The following is a 21,683-nucleotide window of genomic DNA, read 5'->3' on the forward strand; positions in this document are numbered from 1 at the left end:
CCCATCGCCTTGTTTTATAATTAATAGCATTTTGCTGTATTTGTTATTTTGCTGAAATATTTTAGAGCAAATACCAGACATCAGGACATTTAACCTCTAGTTACCCGTTCTAAAACCTAAGGGCATACAACTCTTACATAATCACCAAAAGCACCTCTTCCTTAATATTTTGAAATAGTCCATATTTATATTTTTTCAATTGATCCCCAAACTGTAGCATTTCAGTGATTGTCTCACACAGTCCTTTGCAGTTAGACTTAACTTGACTTTCTTCCCTACTAGACTGTGCACCGCTTGAGGGCAACGATGTTATCTTATATATTTTCTCCCCGCTCCTCCTTAAAATGCCTAGCGAGACTCACACGGTAGATGCCCAGCACACACTAGCTAGACCAACTGACCTGAATTTGGACGCCATACTGATTCCTGATTGATGCTTTATTGCAGATCTGCCTTTTAACTTTATTTTATTTAAACATTGTATCTTCCTGATACCCAGGATACAAGTAGCTAAATACCTAATAAAATAAGTGAGTGTTTAAAACTGATTTAAAAATACTACTGTAAAGAGAGGAGCTGTCAAACATCATGCCCTAGTGACCAGCAAAATGACCCTTCTGTGCCACGTGAGAGCGAAGGGGCTGTGACACGCCCTGCCTGTTGTGAAAGGCGTACTCTTCTGTTAAGGGCACTTGGGCATCCTTCAAGAGGGCTCACTAATTGGCGTACTGCATCACGCTGTGAATACAGGGCACAGAGCGTGAGGTTCTGGCTGGGCGCCCACCCGCCTCTCCAGAGTTGTGAAGCTGTGCTCAATCGACTTTTATGAAAATGGGCGAAATGGGTTACATCAGAGTGGCACGTTTGTTTTTGTAGTTCACATACCACGGTTTCAGAGTCTTCACGGACCAGTTTCAGAAGCGTGATTTTTTAAGCAGAAGTTCTAAAGGCAACATTACCAACTTTCACCGTGGGTGAGTTGCCCTTGGACTGAAAGAGCTGGGTGGGGAAGAATGGGACCATTAGACTATTGGTTGGTGACTTAACCGTTCCTCATGCGTCTTTGCTCTAGGGATGTATGAATGCTAGGACCCTTCCATCACACTTTCTTCTTGTGCCCCTGAATTTGTTGCAACAAAAGTCATATTCAGCCAAACACACTGAACTTTTTGAATGAAATTTGTTCTGAAAACTACTTTTTTTTCCACTTGAAATTCACTTTTGACTGTGATTTTTTCTGAATGACTGATGATGTGCTGTTTTAATCTAAAACAAGCTGGTTAGCAAATGGGAGGGAAAAGAGTCCCAGACCAGCAGGCAGAAGACCTGAGTTCTCGTCCTGCCACTAACTATGTGACTTTGGGCAAGTCACTTCCCCTCTCAGGGACTCAGAGTCCTCTCCGTTAAAGAAGTACACTGCTCTAAAACTGAGAGTCAAAATGATTTCTCTTGTCCTTTTCAGCTCTATGATTCTAAATGCCTTGCAGCAATGCTTAAGAATTATAGTAAGAACAAATGCAGCTTTTTCAGAAAGGAAGCAAAAAAGCTTTCACTTAAATGAACGTTCTTCAGGGAAATTTCTTAGGAAACATCAATAAAGGCTGGTCTCTAAAAAAGGGGTTTCCCTGCTGGATTCACAAGACTGCCAAGTAAGAAGGGAGTAGTTTTTCTGGGAAAGATAGTGCTATAATATGATATCCTGGGCCAGAAAAATTTCTCTCAACCAAGACATTTATCTAAAAGAGGAGAACATTCATTCATTTATTGTATAAACATTTATTGAGCACCTACTGTACTGCAGGGACTGAACTGGGTTGTGAGAATTACAGCTGTAAACATGCCAGAGCAGTCGTTCTTGTTGGACTCATAGTCTTGCAGGGGAGACAAATCAATGCATGAGGTGATTACAGATTGTGGTTACAGCCATCAAGGAAATAAACAGGGTGTGCTCGAGGGGAGGGCACCTATTCTGGGTCTAGTAGGCAGGCACCTCTCGTAGGAGGTGGTGTTCACCCTGAGGTCTAAGGGATGAGAAGGAGTGGGCTGTACAGAGAATCCCGGGGAGAGCATTTCAGGAAAATGGAAAAGTCCTGGAATGGGACACTAAGGGAGACAATGGCAGAGGCCCAGAGAGACATGATGGGGTCCTGGGTGAGGGTTGTGCTGGTGGAACTGAACAGATTCGAGATAGACTTTCAAGATGGAAATGACAAAATCTGTTAATGGATTGAATGTGGGGAGTGAGGGATAAGGGGAAATCAAGGGAAGTGTTAAGGTTTTTGGCTTAAGGGACTGAGTGACTGGTACTGAGATGGGGGACTCTTAGGGAGGAACAGGGTTTCTTGGAGAGAAGAAGCAAGAATTGTGTCTTAAATATGCTGAATTTAAGATACCTTTGAGATGTCCCAGGGGAGAGTCAAAGTCAAGTAGGCAGAGGGACACACAAACCTGGAACTCAGGACAGAGGTCAGGGCTCACCCTAGCGATCGGAGAGGCATGGACGTGAGTCGGTGGCCTTGAGTGAGTGGGGTTGTGGGATCGTCCTGGGCTGTGGCTCTCTACCTCAGCTGCACGTTGGACTGTGTCGTGAGCTTTTAAAGAATAACTTTCCCCAGGACCCTCTTCCAGAGCTCCCGATTTAATTGAGCTGATGGACATCTATATTTTTCAAAGCTCCGTAGAGAACATTTTTATTCAGCTTGGATGGGAGAGCCACCGATCAAGGCAGGCAGTGCAACTAGAAAAGGAGATCCAGGACCGAGCTTTTGCATAGTCTTAGATACGCAAGACTGTGCAACGTGGAGACAGCAGTTCTCCATTCTTTATAGCTTCCTCCTGCTTGGAAGATCCACTCTTTGGCCCTTTGGATGAGGTTTGGTTCTCCCTGTACCATGGCAGAGTACCCTGCCCTTGATTGAAGTCGGTGTGCCCTTTGTCTTCCGAGTCCCCAGTTTCCGAAGGGACGGCTTGGGTGCTGAGGATTTAAGTACGTCTTCTTTCAGCCCGTCATTCCTGTGTCACCCTGATGTGGTTTAGCGGTAGCAGTTATCTGTCATGGTTGAAAGATGAAGAACCCGATCGGCTTTTGCTCTTCATTCTCCTGCAAGAATTTTGTTGTGGTCGTGGTGGTGGCTGTGAAGGGGCAGACATTCTAGGAAGAAAAATGGGTATGTTTTTTGTATAGATGCAGCTGCAGGTAGATGTTCCCCGAATTACTCTAGGGTGTGTGTAGATACTCGGTAGCTTGCCTTCGAAGATCATTTCCAAAAGGTGATTGAGGCTTTTCAAATTTCACCTGCTCTTAAATTTCTCACACACATCCATACTCCTCCAGGTTCTTTATTCTTGCCTACGACCTCCTATCACTGCCCCGAAGCACCGGACTCAGAGAAAATAAACGTGTCCTCACGCATTTGTGTACTGAGTTCACATCTCATTCGGTCTCCATGAAAACCTAACGAAAGGGCTGTAGAAAGCAGAGGCAAAGCTTATTAAATTTTCTTGTGACCCATGGCCCACATAAAGCCTCAGTATGTAAAGGAACCATGCAAGATCGTGTAGCCCTCCCCGCTCCCCCAGCCCTCAGGGAATCTGCCATTCCAAAAATATGGCCTATTAAATAACTTCCAGGGACAATTCCATAAGCTTTCTTGTTAATGTTTACAGCTGTATCAACACCACAGCAATCCTTTAGTTTTTTTTGGTATGTGTATGAGGAACAGAATCCATGGATCTAAGTGTGACAAGTACTGTACGATTCTCTAATCGTGAACCTTGTAAGACACAGCGAGGTATAGTGATGGAAGTTTGTTTAGGGTAATGGGTGAGCTGTTAGCTTTGTAACTGAATCCTTGCTGCTGCTTCTGCCTGCCTTGAAAACCAGCCTGACACCTCCCAGGGCTTAGTCCTCAGGTGCCTCACCTTGGCGATCTGAATATTTTCAGTCCTTCGTAGCAGCTGGGACAGGAAGGGAGAAGCTGGGGTCCAGCATGGATGGTGCCACATGGTGTATGGAAGGCTGAGTCCACTAGGACCCGGGCTGCATCCTGGTCCAGACTGAGCTAGTCAATAGCTAAGACCCATGGGCTAGTTGTTTTCTCTCTGCAGGCCTTGGTCACTTCATCTATGAACACCTCACTTCCTGGGGTCTGGGAGCTGTTTTGGGTAATCCCTAATAGATTTAGGGATTACTCCTTTAGAGTTTTTGTGTTGGGTAATCCCTAATAGATTTAGGGAATAATCCTTTAGATTTCTAAAATCTATGTGTAATATGGATTAAAAAGTCCTAAATGGTGGGGAAAACGACTATCAGTAAGCAATGAGTTTCCCTAGTTTTTCCTGATCATTTTTCTCCCAATCTTAGCCCCTCATTTGTAGCACATGCCCCAGACTTACACTGGCAGGAAATAGGGTGGTGGGTGCATTTCAGTTAATGGGCCTTAGTTGGAACATGTTTGGCTGGGGAGACAGCTACACTCCTATTACCAAACCTTGGCTTCCTGTCTGTTTTCTTTGGGCTGGGTAGGCAATGAAAAAGGAGACAGGAAAATACATTTGGGGGCAAGTAAAATAAGGAATTTGTCTTAGGAAGACAGCTTATAGTTGGGAAATTCTAATGTTCAGCTTAACCCTGTCCTGATGTATTCCTCTTGTCCTGTGCTAAGTGGGAGATGAGGTGTTCTTGCTACTTGTAGAATCTACCTTCCCATTCTCGAAGGCTCTTAATAATCCTCCTTCAAGGGTTTCTTCTGTTATAGATACTACTCCTAATGCCCTTAACTTTTCCTGCAAATTCTTATTCTAGTCATCATCTGAAACGGCTCTTCTTTGAATCAGCTTCCGTTACTTAACATTTTACTAAACTGTTGGGGCAACGTACCAGGGCTTCACTGGTACAGAATATGGAAGATATTTCTGTTTAGGCAGTAGGCATTATTGTACTTGTTCACCATAGTCCCACTCTACGGATTTACACTTAACTAATGTCACATCAAGATTCAGGTGTTTTCCAGTTATACCTGCACCAAGGCAATACCATGCTCTTTGCTAGGAATGATTGGATGATTTTTAAAAAGTCTTAGTACCTTGGTTATATTTCAACTTACATAGTTCTTTAATATCTAGAATGTCTGTGGATTTTACACTTGAATAAACTAGAAGAGAGACAAAGTGAGGTTTTTGTTTTTGTTTTTTTAAATAGTGGATTCTCAACATTCACATGGTAACCCAAAGGGTATTTTTCAGTTTCTCTTACAGAACCACAGTACTAGATTTAAAATAAAAAAAGCATTCTCTCTGATTTAACATAGTTTATTATGCGCTTTCAGGCTTTGGCGTATCACAAAATATCCACATTCCTCTCGAGGATTTGAGTTTCCTTGCCTGTATTTCTGTTTTCCTCTTAAAGGGGTTTCTCGGTTTGAGTTTTCATTTTTCAGAAAGGAGTCTCCATAAGGTACAGTGGTAACATAAAAAAGAAAAAGTCACTTATGGTCATCACGGAAGTGTCCCTTTAACAGACGTGTTTGTCTCTGTTTCTGCCCCAAGTATGGCCCACTGTGTGTCCCATGCACAGATTCTCAACTTTCAGGGGAGGTTTCCTCCTTCATGAAATGAGCAAACACAGCCCAGGACACAGTCACCTTTCCCAGCCTCCCCGAGAGGCCAGAGGGGGTGCCCAGAGAGTCCCTCTTGGGCTCTGGTGTCTGGGCCTCACCGCTGATACTTGGCCCCGAGTCACCCTCTGAGCCCCTCCGCTCTCCATTCCTAGAACAGAACCAGGGATGCTTGCCACCGGACGATGCTTATCACAAAGCCCTTTGAAATGGGAGGCATTATATAGACGCATCATTATAAAGATCAGTATTGACGATTCCTTCGCTTAAACCCCTAGTATGTATGTTCACGTATCTATTTAGCATGGTCAATTGTTCAGCTAATTAATATGCTTTTATTTTATGATTTGCTGTTTCCAGGGCACAGACAGAAGCTTGATGACTCTAAACCTAGTTTGTTCTCTGACCGCCTCAGTGATTTAGGGCGCATTCCTCATCCCAGTATGAGAGTAGGTGTCCCGCCTCAGAACCCACGGCCCTCCCTGAACTCTGCACCAAGTCCTTTTAATCCACAAGGACAGAGTCAGATTACAGGTAAGACAGACTCATAGGTCTCACTTTCGCAGACTCCGGCAGGCTGGGGGTGAGGGGCTGCCTGACAGATGAGACGCGTTCACTTCAAAGCTTCTGGAGCTGGGAAATGGCTTATGATGAAAGAAATCAACACTTGAAGACACTGGCCTTCTTTTTTTTTTCTTTTTAATAAAAACCAAATACCAGTATCCACTAACTTTGGGATAAAATTTGGGGGAAGTTTCTACTGATGCTGTCCTCTGTAGCGATGTCAGTCTGCACACTGGTGGGACGGTAATATCATGCTGTCCGGGAGAATGTTTGTTGTCGGTTTCTATATTGTGTCCAGGTGGTGCAGGGGATAACATCACACCCTCACTATTGGAAAATTAGCATTACCATCTCAGATCTGGGCTAATGTTTCTTACATGTATAACTGTTTCATTAAGTTGGCTGGAAAATTGCCCTGGGCTAACAGGTAGCCTTAATTGCTGGTTATAAGGCAAGACCAAGGAGCGGCCCATCGGGCAGACAGAAGTCCCCTCTGATTCACATTGAGCTCCCGTTCTCCATGTGACATTTCTCTTTATGCATTCCAGTGTGCTTCTTGCTCTGCCTTTCTTCTTAAAAATTAATATCAGCATCGCATTACAGACCAATCATTCACATTTGGTGCGTTAAGACTCCCAACCCTTTTTTTTTTCCTGCCCCACTTGGGCAAAAGCAGATCTTCCTGTAGGACTAGTCTGCTTGCTTTTATGCCATGGTGACAAGAGAGTGTGCTAATCATCATAGGTCTTTCATTTGCAGATCACAGTACTGAGAGCAGCAAGGAGCTCAACATGTCATCTAGTTACTATTGTTGGCAGAGCGACTAGATGGGAAGGAAAATAACTCAAAATGTACAATAAACTCTCAACTTGGATCTTGTCTAATGGTTAGGTTTTTGTCTGTAGCCGTTAGGTTTTGAGTGTCTTTAATGGTTTATAAGCATAATTGTTTATAAACGAAATTACCTACCTCTCCTTCTGTCCTGCCCTTATTAGGTATATGTCTTTTTGGATATTTACTTAGGTTTCTGTGGGTCTGTGTGTATTAGTCTGAATATATGGATATGCCTGAGTATGTATTTTTAAAATAATATAGAACTATAAAAATAAAATATCTAAACACTGAAGAGAACCAGATATCTGCATGAGAGAAGAAACATAGAACGGTGTGAAGAATAGCCATGTGTTAGGTTTAAATAAATCTCCAGTTATTGAAATGTAGGAGTCAGGTTAGTGTGTTCACTAGACATGGGTCCTTGATGAAAATGCCAGGGTGAAATTCACACCAACTTGTGAATTTGAAGCTTGTCGCTATGCGGCGTGCTACTACATTTAAAGTAATGGACTGAATTTTTTTATTTTTTATTTTTTTATTGACATATAGTTTTTACAATATTATATTAGTTTCAGATGTACAACGTAGTGATTCAAAATTTTTATTGATTATACTCTGTTTATAGTTATTATAAAATATTGGCTGTATTCGCCATGCTATACAATACATCCTTATGGCTTATTTATTTTATATACAGTAGTTTGTTAAAGTGATGGATTTTAGATCATTGATTAAGGTTCATAATAGCTGTACTTTTGTCTTTACAGTAATCCTTAGATTCTCTGTGTGTGTGTGTGTGTGTATGTGTGTAGAAGTATGTGTATACATATATAGAAGTGTTTATATATGATTTGTAAGGGTCTTACGATGGCTAATAAGATATATATAAGAAAAATATATGTTCTGTGATTTGGCAACCCCTGGGTTCTTTAAATGTGTGATTTCTATATTTTAATCCTTAACTGTTTACTAATTATATTTTGCTGATGGCTAAAGCCTTTAAAATGGCCTTCGGAGCCTGTGTGCTGCTAGGTTCATTTAAGAAGAAGCTTTTCTCAAGACTTTGTCCTCAAACCTAAAGATGACACCAGAAAATAGGACCCAGAGGACATTTTAGAATCCAAAGCTACCTTAGATATCATTAACCGAAAGCTAGGTAAACGTTGTGAAGAGGATCTACATTTTAGCAGCACCCCTGACCCCACATAGGAGCGCAGAGAGGGAGGCTCCAAGGAGGCCCGGGGCACGTTGCTGCCGGATGAGCACGTGAGCCGAGCAAAAGCCTGGCCACCTCCACCAACCATGCTCACCTCCAGGCATCAGCCTCCTCCCTGTCAGGAGGCTCACGGAGGTTAAGCTCCTTGTCTGCAGTTTTGTTTTTTTTTTTTTTTGCGGTTCGGGGGCCTCTCACTGTTGTGGCCTCTCCCGTTGCGGAGCACAGGCTCCGGACGCGCAGGCTCAGTGGCCATGGCTCACGGGCCCAGCCGCTCCGCGGCATGTGGGATCTTTCCAGACCGGGGCACGAACCCATGTCCCCTGCATCGGCAGGCGGACTCTCAACCACTGCGCCACCAGGGAAGCCCCTTGTCTGCAGTTTTACAGCACGTTAGTGACAGAGCAGAATTCGGTCTCTTGACTCCTAAGGCAGTATGTTTGGTCTTATACCATATCATGCTGCAATTCCATCATGATCATTTAAAAACAGTATTTCAATATTCACTGGATGTATTCTTAAAAACGAAAATATCACTTTCTGGAATTATAGTACAAGAGTATTAGCTCTGCATTTTGGGATGATGGCATCAGTAGAACTGATTCATAGGTGAATCTCCTCATTTTTTAAAGTATCCACAAGGTATTGGGCCCTACAACTTCCTTGAACTTTCCATATTTGCAGACTTACACACACATTCATGCTGCCCCTACCCACTGTTGGCCACATGCCCTTTCTTTAAACCCCCGCGTGTCGTCAGTGAGACAATACAAGTATCTACCCGTAACCAAAGATGTGCGGAGTTCTACAATGACCTGGATTATTAGGACAACCCAGAAACATCCATAGCAGCAGCAACTTCAAAGTGAATTGAATAGATCATTTTTTTCTCCCTGGATTCATTTTCTTATTTATTTAATAAGTGTAAGTTAGAGTGAACCACATGTAGAGAATTGGGTCTTAGGGAACATGGGGGAGAGCAGAAAAGTTCTGTCCTTGAGTTAAAGTCTAAGTGAAGAGTTATCTCTCACAGCCCTTGTACAGCCACATTCTATCCCAAGGCTATAATGTACACGTCTTCCCTCTGTACCCCCTGACTTACACTGTTCTATCTATGGCGGTCTCTTTCTGTTGACAGGATCCACCCATCCTTCAAGGTCCCTGTTATCTTCTTCATGTAAGTCTTGGAACCTTCATCTAGAGGCTGCCTGTCCATCCTCTAAACTTCAGTTGAGATAGCCTTATTTTATGGCTTCTGTATCTCCCCTCTAGATTAGAAATTCTCTGAGGGATTTATTCCAGGCGTTTATTTTCTTTTGTTCCTAGCACAGTGGTAGCTAGCGTCTCATTAAATGTCGAATGAATGAAAGTTTAGATAAGAAGAAATCATTGCAAGAAGGGTTGGACTATCATGCCTGGTTCATGTTGACCGTTCTTTCTGATTTCCCACCCCAGGGTGCCTTTGTTCCCTTCCGATGAACAATAACAGCAGAAATCACATTTCAGTAGAACATGTACATGGTTAAACCATTTGGTATCATTTCAGTTTAGGGTCTACATTTTCACATGATTAAATTTCAATTCTCCTTAAGAGACTGGATTTTGTAACTTCTTTGCAATATGCCACACCTGCATTTTAGTTCACGTAATCCTTTGGCTAAAGGTATTTGTAACAGAAAGGGCCCAGTTATCTCTCATCGATCGGCTTGGCTCTCTTGATGTCTCAAGCTCTTACCCCCAAACTGTAGACAGTGATCATGGTTGTATAGTCACTATGAGTTCTCCTACATGCCAGCATAGAAGGCAAGTCGAACTCCCAGAAAAGTGAAATGAAATTAGGAATTGTAAAGTGAAGAAGTCCTAAGCCTTTAGTGTTTCATATTAGTGTGTCTTACAGTTCCTAGGGCTCAAGGTCCTGGCCATATGGTAGGCTGGCTTCTTTGCAGTGCAGGTCTGACCTGTCACTCTGTTGAGGTCTTTAATGACGACGTTCTGCCTGAGGGCCCAGGGCCTCCCCATGGCTTCCTGAGGAAGTTGCTTCCTCTGTACCTCTTTTTTTTTTTTTTTAATATTTCAGACATCGGTTGCCTGTCTCTGGGTGCTAGGAAACACCTAGCTTGTCACAAATGTCCACTTCTTTTGATTCAGAGCATGGTGGTAGCAGTGGAGTAGGGAGACTGTGTTAGGAGATGTTGCTCAAGATAAGCACTGTTTTGAACTCAGTACTCTCTGGATGGGTGAGCCGCATCTAGAGGATAAAAAAGCTGACTCAGGCCCTTGGTGGATTGGGAAATTCATGTAACCTTGGGGGTGGGCATTCTGCGATTTTATTGAGTGATTATTTTTTGCCAGGCATTAATGTAAGAGAACAAGATAATATAGTTACTCTTCACCAGGGGCTCACATTTTAGTGACATAGAGTCAGCGATTGGGTCAATAAGCATACATGCAAGGTAATTTCAGATAATAATAGAAGCTTTGGGGAAATGAAATAGAGTAGTGGGAGAGAGAGCAGTGTAGGGAGGGAAGAAGCTAATTTTGGTTGGAAAGTTTGAAGAGCTTTGAAGATCTCTGAGGAACAGCATTTCTGGCCAAGGGGAAACTCAGGCAAAGGCTCTCAGGGAGCAGTGATGCGGTGTGTGCAGGGGACAGAAAGGTCAGGATAGGTAGAGCGGAGTGAAAAAGGGGAGCGGGCAGGGGCTTGATTAAGGAGAGTCTTCAAGGCCCTGGTAAGGAGTGTGGGTTTTGTCCAGACCACAGTGGGGCGCTATTGAAGGATGTGAAGCAAGAGAATGACATTATCTTATTCACATGCTTTTAAGAACTCCTTTGGCTGCTGTGTGAAGCATGGATCCTAAGGGGGCAGTGGTAGGAGCAGGGTCATCCTTTAGGAAGTGACTGCAGTAGCCCCAGAGGGAATGAAGGATGGTCGCATTCAGAACTCAGGTCAAATGTTGTCACCTCTGTCGGGCTTCTTCCAGCCCACCCAAGCTGAGTCTAAGGCTCCCACACCACCGTTGCACGTGGTGACAATTATTTGTGTACACGTCTGTCTCCTGCGTCAGAGTTTGAACTTTCAAAGTCTAGGGCCATGTTTTACTGACCTCTGTGTCCCTGTTGTCTTCTGTGGTGCCCACTGCTTGGTGACTTTCGGTTTGGTGATGAATGAATGAACCGGTGTTTGACTTCTTCAGTAAGTGTGACCCATTATTATCCTACCCTGAATATTTTTCTAGTACCTATTTGATTAGATTACTCTTAGTTGCCATTTATTGACTGTGTATCGTGTAGCAGGCATTTCTCACAACGGTTCTATGAGATGGGTAGCGTTGTTGTAAAAACCGAGGGTCCGAGAGGCTAGTAACTTGCTCAAGGTCCCACTTACACACAAGTGGGTCATAAATATAGGAATTAAGGCCAGATTTATGTAGCTGGAGGATCCTGTGCACTCAACCACCAGGCACCCTCAGGAGGCTGCAGCGTACGTCCCGCTTGGCCCAGTTTCCTCCCATTTCAGACTTTCATTTGTGCAGCTCTTTACCATTTACAAACTAGTTTTACATAAAGTTCTTGTTAAAGCCTTAAAACAATTCTGTAAAGTACATATTTTATAGGTGGAGGAAAGGGACTCTTCGAGGAATGAGCTGCTAAAGGCCTCTTGAGCTACTCAAGTTGACTGTGAGTTCCAGACTCTTAGTGGGCAACCAGCCTCATGGCCATTGAGTCGGCCATGTTGCTGACTGTCTAAGTGGCACGTGTCCTAATGGACCAATGTCTTTTTCTTTCTCCATCAGATATTATTTAGGATCCTCAGAGACGAAATGTTCATAAAAGGATGCATTAGGAGTATCTGAATTAAGTTTTAAAATGCAATATAATTGCTTTTGCTAATTAAAGGACAGTTCTATATGAGCCTATGTTCAAGGTAACCTTTTTAGGGATATCTTGAAAATCAACTTGCCAGGCATCATGTAGGATGATGATGATCTTATCAGCAGTTACCTCGCCTGAAGCGAAGTCGTTTCCGCCCCACTTCAGTCTGCTGCTGTGTCCCCTTGGCAAACATGCCCCTTTAAGCAATAAGAGGATCCTGGCCAGCTGGGCTTCAGCTGTGTATGTGTTTGGCTGTTTTAGCCCTCGGGCCGCTGTGCTTGCACTGAGACATTTACCAGCAAAGCCTTTTAGAAATAGGAAAGCACAGCTGAGCAGCCGTGTCCCAAACCACCCACCTATTCAAGTGCCGAGTGACCCCGCAATTCTTTCGGGTGAAAACAAGTGGGGAGGTGAAGCGGGCGAGGGTGGGTGGCGGTGGCTATGAGTGTGAGGAGGATGAACCCACGAGGGGCACAGTGACTGTTACTGAGCAGGAAGGATGACTGCGGGTGCCTTCAGCGTGAGAAGAATTGTAGGATGTGGGGAGTGGGAGTCAAATGAGGTCCCCTGCTTTACGATCACTGTGGTCCTACTCACCTATAGGCATCTCGTGTCTTAAGGAACTGAAATCACCACACTCAAGGCAGGTGGTTGGAAGTTCTGTTCTTTCAGTTGGGAGGTGCTGTGTTTTCATTTCTGAAGTTACTGCAGAGTCTTGTCCTGTCTTCTTCCTTTGAGATCTTTTGGGCAGAATAACCAGGAAAATTTGCTGCTGCCACGCACACGTGTGAGCGGGAAAGCTCTTCAGAGGAGGTTGCTGGTTACAGTTCTTATGAAGAAATAGCACAAATCCTGTGTGTGAACACAATTTCACACCTCTTCAGCTCTGGCAGCCATCTACTAAGGAAGAGTGGAGTTCAGGTCCGGCCTGGGCTGCTTTGAAGGATAAAGCTCAGTATGACCCTGTGAAGGGCTGGCTGTCAGTGTGCTGTGTGGTCACTGCAACTGTTGGCATAATTCGTAGATGAGCTCCTTAAAGGTCTCGGGACTTCTGTCGGTTGGAATTCCCTATTAACTGAAGATGTTCTGACTTCATTACGCTTTTGGAAAAACGCAAGACGGGTAATGTTCCAAGAAAAATCAATTTCTTGAGTTCCAAAATCTTGTCTTCGTAATGTTCTCCTGTCTGGAATACAAGATGCTCAGTTAATATCGAATCATGATAAGGAGAATCGATCTCCTTCATGATGCCTCTTCTTGTCCTTCCCCAAGACTCTTCCATTTCTAGGCTGACTTAATTATTTGTGTACAATTACTTCCTCTGCCCAGAGGAAGTCTGGGTTTCGTTCTTTCTCTCATCCTTTTCCAAAGCATCATCTTTCTCTTTGTAGTTTTATATTTAGTTTGAGCTTTACGTATATGTATGTGTGTATATGTGTACACACATGTATGCGTGTCTTTACTAGTTGCCTAGGGACTCTTCTTGCCCCTTTTTACCTCTTGCTATGGATTCTGGGAAGAATGATCAGAATAGGAGTCGAACTTTGAATGAAATATTCAACCTCCAGGGCTACCCCGGGAGAGGGGCGAGTCAGGCATGCGGTTTGATATAGTGGATGCTCTAATGGTGTATTTTGATGCTGAATTGTGGATGGGCACCCAGGCCTTCAAACAGAGAGCTGGAGTTTATTGTACTATGTGGTATTAATAGCAGCAACATTATATTACAGATGTTATCAGTTTGAAAAGTATTTTCATTCCATTTTTTTCATTTTAATATATGCAGAAGTATTCCAGGAATAAAATTGTATGGCACTATTCCCAGTTAAGACCATCAGATTCTTTCCAGGGCTTTGTTTATTTTGATAAGGACTTGCTTTTTAACTGTTTAAAAACAGTTGGTTGTAACAGATTTCACAGAAGAGTCAGTAAGAGGACAGATTTCACAGAAGAGTCAGTATTGTGAACCCTGTTTAGCGAATAAGAAAACTTAGGCGGGCTTCCCTGGTGGCGCAGTGGTTGAGAGTCCGCCTGCCGATGCAGGGGACGCGGGTTTGTGCCCTGGTCCGGGAGGATCCCACATGCCGCCGAGTGGCTGGGCCCGTGAGCCATGGCCGCTGAGCCTGTGCATCTGGAGCCTGTGCTCTGCAACGGGAGAGGCCACAACAGTGAGAGGCCCGCGTACCGCAAAAAAAAAAAAAAAAAGAGAGAAAACTTAGGCACCAGGAGATTCTGGAACTCTCAGGGCTGAAATTAGAAATCAGTGTCCCGGGAAGGTGAAGTTTGACAAGGTGATTTTAGGTGGGGAGGGTGTAGGGGAAAGGATTAGAAGAACAGTACACCTTTGGGGCTGTCAGCAAGGTGAGTGGGGGGAAAGGAAAATGACTTTGAGCATCACTGGGGACCCAGGTAAGGACAGAGATGCTGGGAAGAGCCAGTCAGCAGTGATTGTCTCCTGAAGTAGTTGCAGCTTGTGGACAGAAGTGGGCTCTGCAGTGGTGGATGGTCAGTGGGAATGACAGTGTCTCTAGGACTCAGCAGGACTCAGTGCAAGTCAGGGAAACGAGGAAGATGTTGAGCCACTTACCAATGTGGAAGAAAGAATGTTCTGGAGGTTGGTAGGTTAGGGTAAAGACAGAAGAACTTCTGAAGAGGAGTTGGCTCATCTTGTGACCTTGGAGAGTGAGCAACAGCTAAGCGGAAAGGTTAGGAGGAAGAACATGAGGAAATCCAAGCTTCAGTTCAGCTGGGAAGTAGGTGTCTCATGGAAAGGCTGAGGGTAGATGGGCGCTCTTGGCCATCCCTTAACCATTCCTCGTGTGACAGATGGAGGTCCCATGCCTTGTTCTGTCTTCTCCAGGGCTCTGGGCTGACCCTACCTCGAGAAAACACAACCCTCCAGCGCTGACCAGTGGGGAGGGGTCCACTCATGCTCTGTTAATCCACCTCAAGATTGTGCTGACTTGTTGTCATCCCATCACACTGTGGCTTGCAGTCCATGAAAAACTCTGCACTTGGGGCAGACTTCCCCCGTGCCGTCCTGGAGTTGACCAAATGCAGCACTGTATTCTTGTTCTTTGTCGACTTCATTGTGTCACTTTCACCTCCTCCTTCCATCTTGTAGGGTTATTTTATAGCTCTGGTTCCTCATCCAGCATGTTGACTGTTTCTCCCAATTTGGTCTCATCTTGAAGCTTAGGAAGGTTGCTTTTCATTCTTAAAGACTTTGCTGAAGATGCAGGACGTAACTAGGATTATCATGCCCTTGAATATGCCACTGTGTTCCTCTCTCGAAGCTGACCATGACCCGTATCAACAACCACTTTCTGGTGGGCCTTTTAACTATGTGTACATCGCTTTAGAGGTAAGGTGTGTATCTTGCTGAGGCCAAGATGCACAGCAGACAAAGGAGCTTTCTTTTAACCTATTGCTCTCGTAATCCTAGGAAACAAGTTTTTAGTGAACCCGTTCTGCTTTCTGATAGTCACTTTGGGCATCAAGTGTGAAGTGTGAAGTGCTTTTGAAAGGGACTCAGGTGTTTTTTGTGGTCTGCAATCAATGGCTCCAAAAAACTAGCTGCAATTTAGATTTTTATCCGAGGCGATGCCATTCTCAGGAAAGGTAAATGGGGAAAGAGATAAGAGTACTGTCTATCATGCAGTAAACTTTAAAGTCACTATCTTCAAATAATAACTGTCGTGTGGATGAGGAATCCCAGGCAGCGAAGCTACGATGAGGCGTGAGTGGAGTTCCAGGGAGACACGTTTTCCTTAATACAAGGAAGAACTTTGCAGACCCTGCTCTGTCAGCGAGAAGCCCTTTGTCTGCCAGTCTCCATACATTCTTGCAATATTGTGGGTGTAATTCATCTTGGAGCAAGAACCTGAATTCATTTAAAGCAGTGGGTTGCTCTCTCGTGTCTCCTCACGTCTCTTGGGCCTTAAATGCCTCTTAAGCGTGTTTGTTCTGCTCATTCTATTTGAAGGTCGTTCTTCCTGATAGGGAAGATTAATTCAGAGTAGTGTTGGGTAATTTTCCTTTCTAACAATCATCAGTAAAAATGATGCCTGTTGTTCTCAAACTTTGGCGTGTATTAGCATCACCTGGGGAGCTTGTTCCATGTCCAGATGCCCAGGCTTTACCCCTGAACCAGAAAGTATGAGGTGGAGGCTGCCCAGATCACAGCTGCAGGCCCAAGGCCCTTGATCGCAGGCTCACCCTGCCCACCCAGAGCCAATCTGGTCCAGCTGAGGCATCTCAGGACCTCAGCCCCCTGGTTGGACCATGTGCAGAGGCAGCTGAGTGCCTCAGGCTGCTTCCTGGTTCCCTGAGTGCAGCTCCTGGACTCCACCCTTGCATCTGTTTCAGCTGCTGTTTTCCCTACCCACCCTTCCCTGTGTGTGTCCTGGGCTGGACCTCTGCCCTGTTTCTATTATGATGCTGTCAGAGGGAGATTTTAAAAATGTGAATCTGATGATATCACCCCATACTTAAAAACACCCCCGTGACCTTCCGTTGCACTTTGGATAAAGACCAAAACCTCTCGCGTGACCCAGCAGGTTCTGCATAGCCTGGATCCTCCCTACCTGTTTTCCAGTCTCTTCTCACACTGTCTTGAACCTTTTGTCAGTCGTCCAACCACACTGGCTTTCTCAACTCTTCAAAAAAGCTCTGCTGCCTCCGTGCCAGGAACTTGCTATATGCTGTTCGCTTTACCTAAAGCCCTCTTAACCCCACCTACATATCCACTGGACTTCTGCTTGCCCTTCTCTAATCATCTCATCGTTAGAGAAGCCTTCCCCAGCCTTGGCTGGAGTCCCCCACTGTACATTCTTATGATGCCAAGGACATCTCCTTTTTAGCACTTATCACAGTTATATGATTAGTTGATTAATGTCAGCATCTCCCACAAAACTGTAAACTCTATGAGGGCAGGCAGACTCTTTATTCACCATTAATATCTCTAGAACCTAGCAGAGTACCAGAGGAGGTACTCAATAGATATTTTTTGAACGAAGGAGTGGGAGCCAGTTCTTGGAACCATGGACAATACCATCATCCATCCGACAACAGGCTTCACCATGTCTGGGGACCTTCTGTAACATCCCGACTGCTATCATCTCACCCACTAGATGTTAATAGCCTGATTTGAACTTGAATTTCCTGCATCCACTTCAATACTGTGATTTGAACTAAGGTCACTTCCCCTGGCCAGCACCACATCCCAGTTATTTCTCAAATTCTGGTCCTACCTGTTTGTAGCTAGTTCCCTTCCCTCTGCTACCTTTACACTGAGGTCCCGGATGTGCCGAGGCTGAGGCCAGGTTAGGTGTGACATATGGTATAGCCTTTTGTTTCTTCTATTAGGTTTTTCTAGGTAAATGGAGTAAGAGAATGTAAAAGTACTGTCTATCGTGTAGTAAGCTTTAAAGGCATTATCTTCAAATAATGTAATAACTGTCATGTGGACTAGGAATCCCAGGCAGCGAAGCTACAATGAGGAGTGAGTGGAGTTCCAGGGAGACATGTTTTCCTTAATACAAGGAAGAACTCTGCAGACTCTGCTCTGTCAGCGAGAAGCCCTAACTAAAAAGAAAATAAGAAAATTCCCTCATTTTCTGTAAGACAGTGATGAGTTCCTTCCAGTCCCAAATTGGTGGTACTGAGAAAAGGCACTTCTCATTACCTTGTCTTAACTTCCTTCTGGTTTTTCTTTTGACGTTTTGTTAGGGGCTGTGGCGCCTCAGGCTGTGCCTGTCATCTCTCATTCTCTTCCCCACCATGGTCCCCTAGGATTTACTAAGTCCGCCTCCTCCCATTGTTTGTACTGACACATAACTCATCATGCCTGGTGCACCCTGCGTAGCATCCGGTTCTGTCCGAACAGGTTGCTGATTTTTTCTCAGATTTCAGCCTTAAGCTCTGGAATCGGCTGGGCTGGTGGCCTGCCGAGCGATTCTGGTGGCACCTTAGTCAGCTGGAGAGACCGCCTGGCTGGGGACAGGAGGGGAGTCAAACTCCCGCTCTCGGTGCCTTCTCTGCTGACGTGGGCCACACGCTCTGTGATGGGACACACCGCGAGTGTCAGCCCCCATCAGTTCCTCTCCCAGCCGCCCCAGATCAGCTCAGGGCGGCTTTGGTCCTTGCTGTTGCAACTACCGACTCCAGAAAGGACTGAGGGTTGGGAGCCCAATTTTCCGAGTAGTTAAAATCATAGCATTTCATTGCTGGAAAACATCTTAGAGATAACCCATCCATTCTCATCTACACCTGACGACAGCGATACTCAGAGAAGGTGAACTATTGGTGCACAGCTGCACAGTTAGTGCCAGAGCCCCCCACCCGGCGCTCCCTCTGCACTTGGAAGTGCCTGTTTGTTTTCCGACGGTGTTCCCTCTTGGTCAGGAGAACGGGAAGTGAGTGGGAAAGCTCATTCTAAAACTCCAGTCTAGTTAGCAGGGTTATTAGAGAAGACATAGAATTTAAGATTTAGCATTTAGTGTAAATGTTTGGGAATGGGAATTCACGGAGGTAAGAATGTGAGTATATTTGCCTTATGAATGACAGTAATATGACAGAAATAGTCTAGGATAGGAAATTGTAAAGCTGCCTCTCTCCATTGAGATGATTGACTTTGACCCTGGTTTCAAGGGAGAGGCATAATCTTCAACTAGGAGAACTGTCTATGCAGTTCATTTTAAGTACCCCAGTTTTCTCATGAAATATTGGAGGTTTGCACAGCCCGAGTTGAGTGTTGAGGAGGGGGAAATGGGTGGAGGAGAAGGGGTGGGAATGTGATGCTCTCTGAATGGACTGGGCTCCCCAGATGCAGCAGGTGCTCACTGGGGCGCACATGGCAGAAATCACCGGCCCCTGTCCTGCCACATTACACAGCAGCCCACTGGCAGCACAGACAGGAAGCAGTCGCTTGTGTGCTGGTTCAGGCTTGGCCCCTGTTGACTTGTTTCCTCCCGTGTCTGCGTGAAGTTCAGCACCGTGTCCAAGGTGTACCCTGTTGCGAGCGGTTCTTAGGAAAGCAGCCCTTCATTCACACCCACAGACGTCTAACCAGAGTGTTTACCAAAGGGGGCTCGTTAATAGCAACCACTGAGTTTCCACGTGTATCTTTCCCTGGGCTTTTCTAAAGCTCTCTGCCCACTCTGCTCTCCCCACTCAAACTTCTTCATTAAGAGACTTCTCCCTGTTCTCCTGGAGTCAGTTCCTTTTCCTATGGTGCCTTTTTTTCTAACCATCTGTCTCTTTATTCCTCTCTTATTATGACCCCAAGTGTTCAGAGTTCAAGTAGGCAGACATGAAATTTAGCTTCTCAGTCATTTGAAAGCCTGGATACTCTTAGAGCCCATGACTCTTTACAAATCATTTTAGGAAATGCATGGCCCTGCTTCCTTTTCCCCATATCCGTTATTGAACTTCAGAAGCTGTGGTCCAGCTCAAAGGAGAGAGCTTGCTTTCCTCATATCCACGGTTTAGATAAATGGTTGTCCCCATTTTTTGCCTGATGCAAAGACCACTTAAGACGTGTGAACCACTTCTCCCCCAAGTAGCATCAATTTTTGAGCATCTCCTGGGAATGTTGCCTCCTGTACTTCTATGTTTTGGGGTCTATAGAATGGAAAGCGGATGGCTCAATCTCCAAGTAGCCTAAGCTGAAGGAACCCCACCCTAGAAGGAGATCTTACAAAATTCACACTGATATTGGTGTCCTGTGGTTCATGTCTATCTTTAGAGCTTTTTGAAAAACACAGGTACATACTTTGAACATTTTTAAGTTACTTGTTTTATATCTGTTAGTCTTACTTTCCCCACCTGCATGTATAAGCTTTTGCACGGCAAGAAATGTCTTTTGTTACTTATCTATCCCTTAGGCCATTGCACTGCCATGTAGGCGTACAGAAGCTGTTCGTCACAATAAAAATGGATGGTTTGCTGACTCACCAGAATAGCATGTAAAAACTGCCCCCCCCACCCCAAAAGCCCTGTTAAGGTGGCAGTAATGACGATTGGTACTTTGCAGGTGAAAAAGGGATAGCTAAATAAGAACCTTGCCCTCAACTTTAGTGCGTTGGGAGAGAAAGTGCAAAGTGTATGTGGGCCCCTGGACTTCTGGTGTCTTTTTTTTTTTTTTTAATTAAAAAAAATTTTTTTAAGCTTTTATACAATATTTAAAGGTTACTTTCCATTTCCAGTTATGACAGAATATTAGCTGTATTCCCCTTGTGGTACAAAACATCCTTGAGCCTGTCTTACACCCAGTAGTTTGTGCCTCTCTGGTGTCTTTTTAAAATTTGTCCAAGAGACATTGCCTCAGTTGGAACAAATGCTGAAGGGATTCTTTTTGTCAAGTGACTGGCTCCTCTTTATTTAACCTGAGCTCTTAGTAGCTAGATTTGGTCTACAGTTTCTTGTGGAATTGTACAGCTGTAGGTCTGAGGTGTCCAGTCACTAGCCTGACCTCGGAAGCCTGGTGGCGGTTCCTATCACGGGTTCCCAGTTAGACTGGAGACTTTTCTCCTCGGTGTCGTCCCCAGTGCCTCCAGGAGCTCTGCCCTGCCCTAGGTCTTCTGCTTCTTCCTCTTCTCTTGCATTGAGTCATTGTGATTAGTCACATCCTGCTGTGAGCACAGCAGCCCATTGTATAGGGAAGACCTGATCTTCTCTCTCAAGTTTATGTTACAGGTCATACTTGATTATGACTTCCCTTTAAACTCCCCCCTCCCCTTTGTTAGGTGAAAGGAGAGAAGTTTGGGGAGAAATAGGGGTGGAGTCCTATTAAAACGCTCCTGTGCTCTTTAGTATTTCAGGTTTCCCAAGCACAAAAGAGTATGTGCCCATAAAAAACCCAACACCCAGGGTTTTGTTTCTAAATTGACATATCTATATAAAGACTCCTGTCAATGCTTTGAATTTCTAGAATATAGTAAAAAAGTAATATTGTTGCTGTTTCCGAAGATTACCATAGGAAAATAACGAATTATCGTTTTTAAAGCACCCTAAGACGATTTCAAGTTCAACAGCAGTTTTCTTGTTTTTTGGGAATGTCTGTGAAATAGAGTTCAGTTATTTTCTGAAAACCTGTGGGCGCTCATAGGTAATCTCTGGTCACCCAGGATGTAATATCAAGGCGATGATTGGCACCTCAAGCCTCTGAGACCCAAAAAATCAAGGATATTCTTGTTTATGTTGGAGTGGAAGGACAGGGTACTTCCCTCCATGTTTCTGCAGACTCAAAAGGACGAAACATTCAGTACAACTCTGCATGGGGTATAGGAAAGGAATAAGTTCTACTAGCCCTGTGGGGCCTGAGGTTGATGAAGATGGTTTCTTGTTTGTTAATGGTTAATTAGTAGGTTTGTCTCAGAGCTAGGCCCTATACTCACTCTTCCCTATTAGTAACCTTAGGATGGACCGGCGGTGCCTAAAAACATCTGTCACCTGCTCTGACTCATCCAAGTTCAGAGTGAATCTCAGAAGTCTCAGGTTTCTTCAGGAAGTTGAGTTCAGAAATTGTTTATGAGATCAGGTTAAGGTGACTTTTCTCTATTGTAAGCATTAATAATTGTCCA

The 21,683-nt window shown here is 44.5% G+C and overlaps 1 protein-coding gene across 4 annotated transcripts in view; it reads left to right on the plus strand.

Annotated features, from left to right (window-relative positions):
- Nucleotides 1-21,683, plus strand: part of RUNX2 (RUNX family transcription factor 2) — a gene marked incomplete at both ends in the record, with an annotated part of 209,301 nt that overhangs the window by 150,624 nt on the left and 36,994 nt on the right. For 2 of the 4 annotated variants that reach the window (XM_082847744.1, XM_082847745.1), the window contains one exon: nt 5,976-6,149. The exons of the other annotated variants lie outside the window; for them this stretch is intronic. In XM_082847744.1, coding sequence (XP_082703870.1) covers nt 5,976-6,149 — 174 coding nt within the window. The remainder of the gene's footprint in view (nt 1-5,975; nt 6,150-21,683) is intronic. 4 annotated transcript variants of the gene reach the window in all.

The sequence above is a fragment of the Leucopleurus acutus genome (assembly GCF_964270905.1).
Source record: "Leucopleurus acutus genome assembly, chromosome: 10".
NCBI lineage: Eukaryota > Metazoa > Chordata > Mammalia > Artiodactyla > Delphinidae > Leucopleurus > Leucopleurus acutus.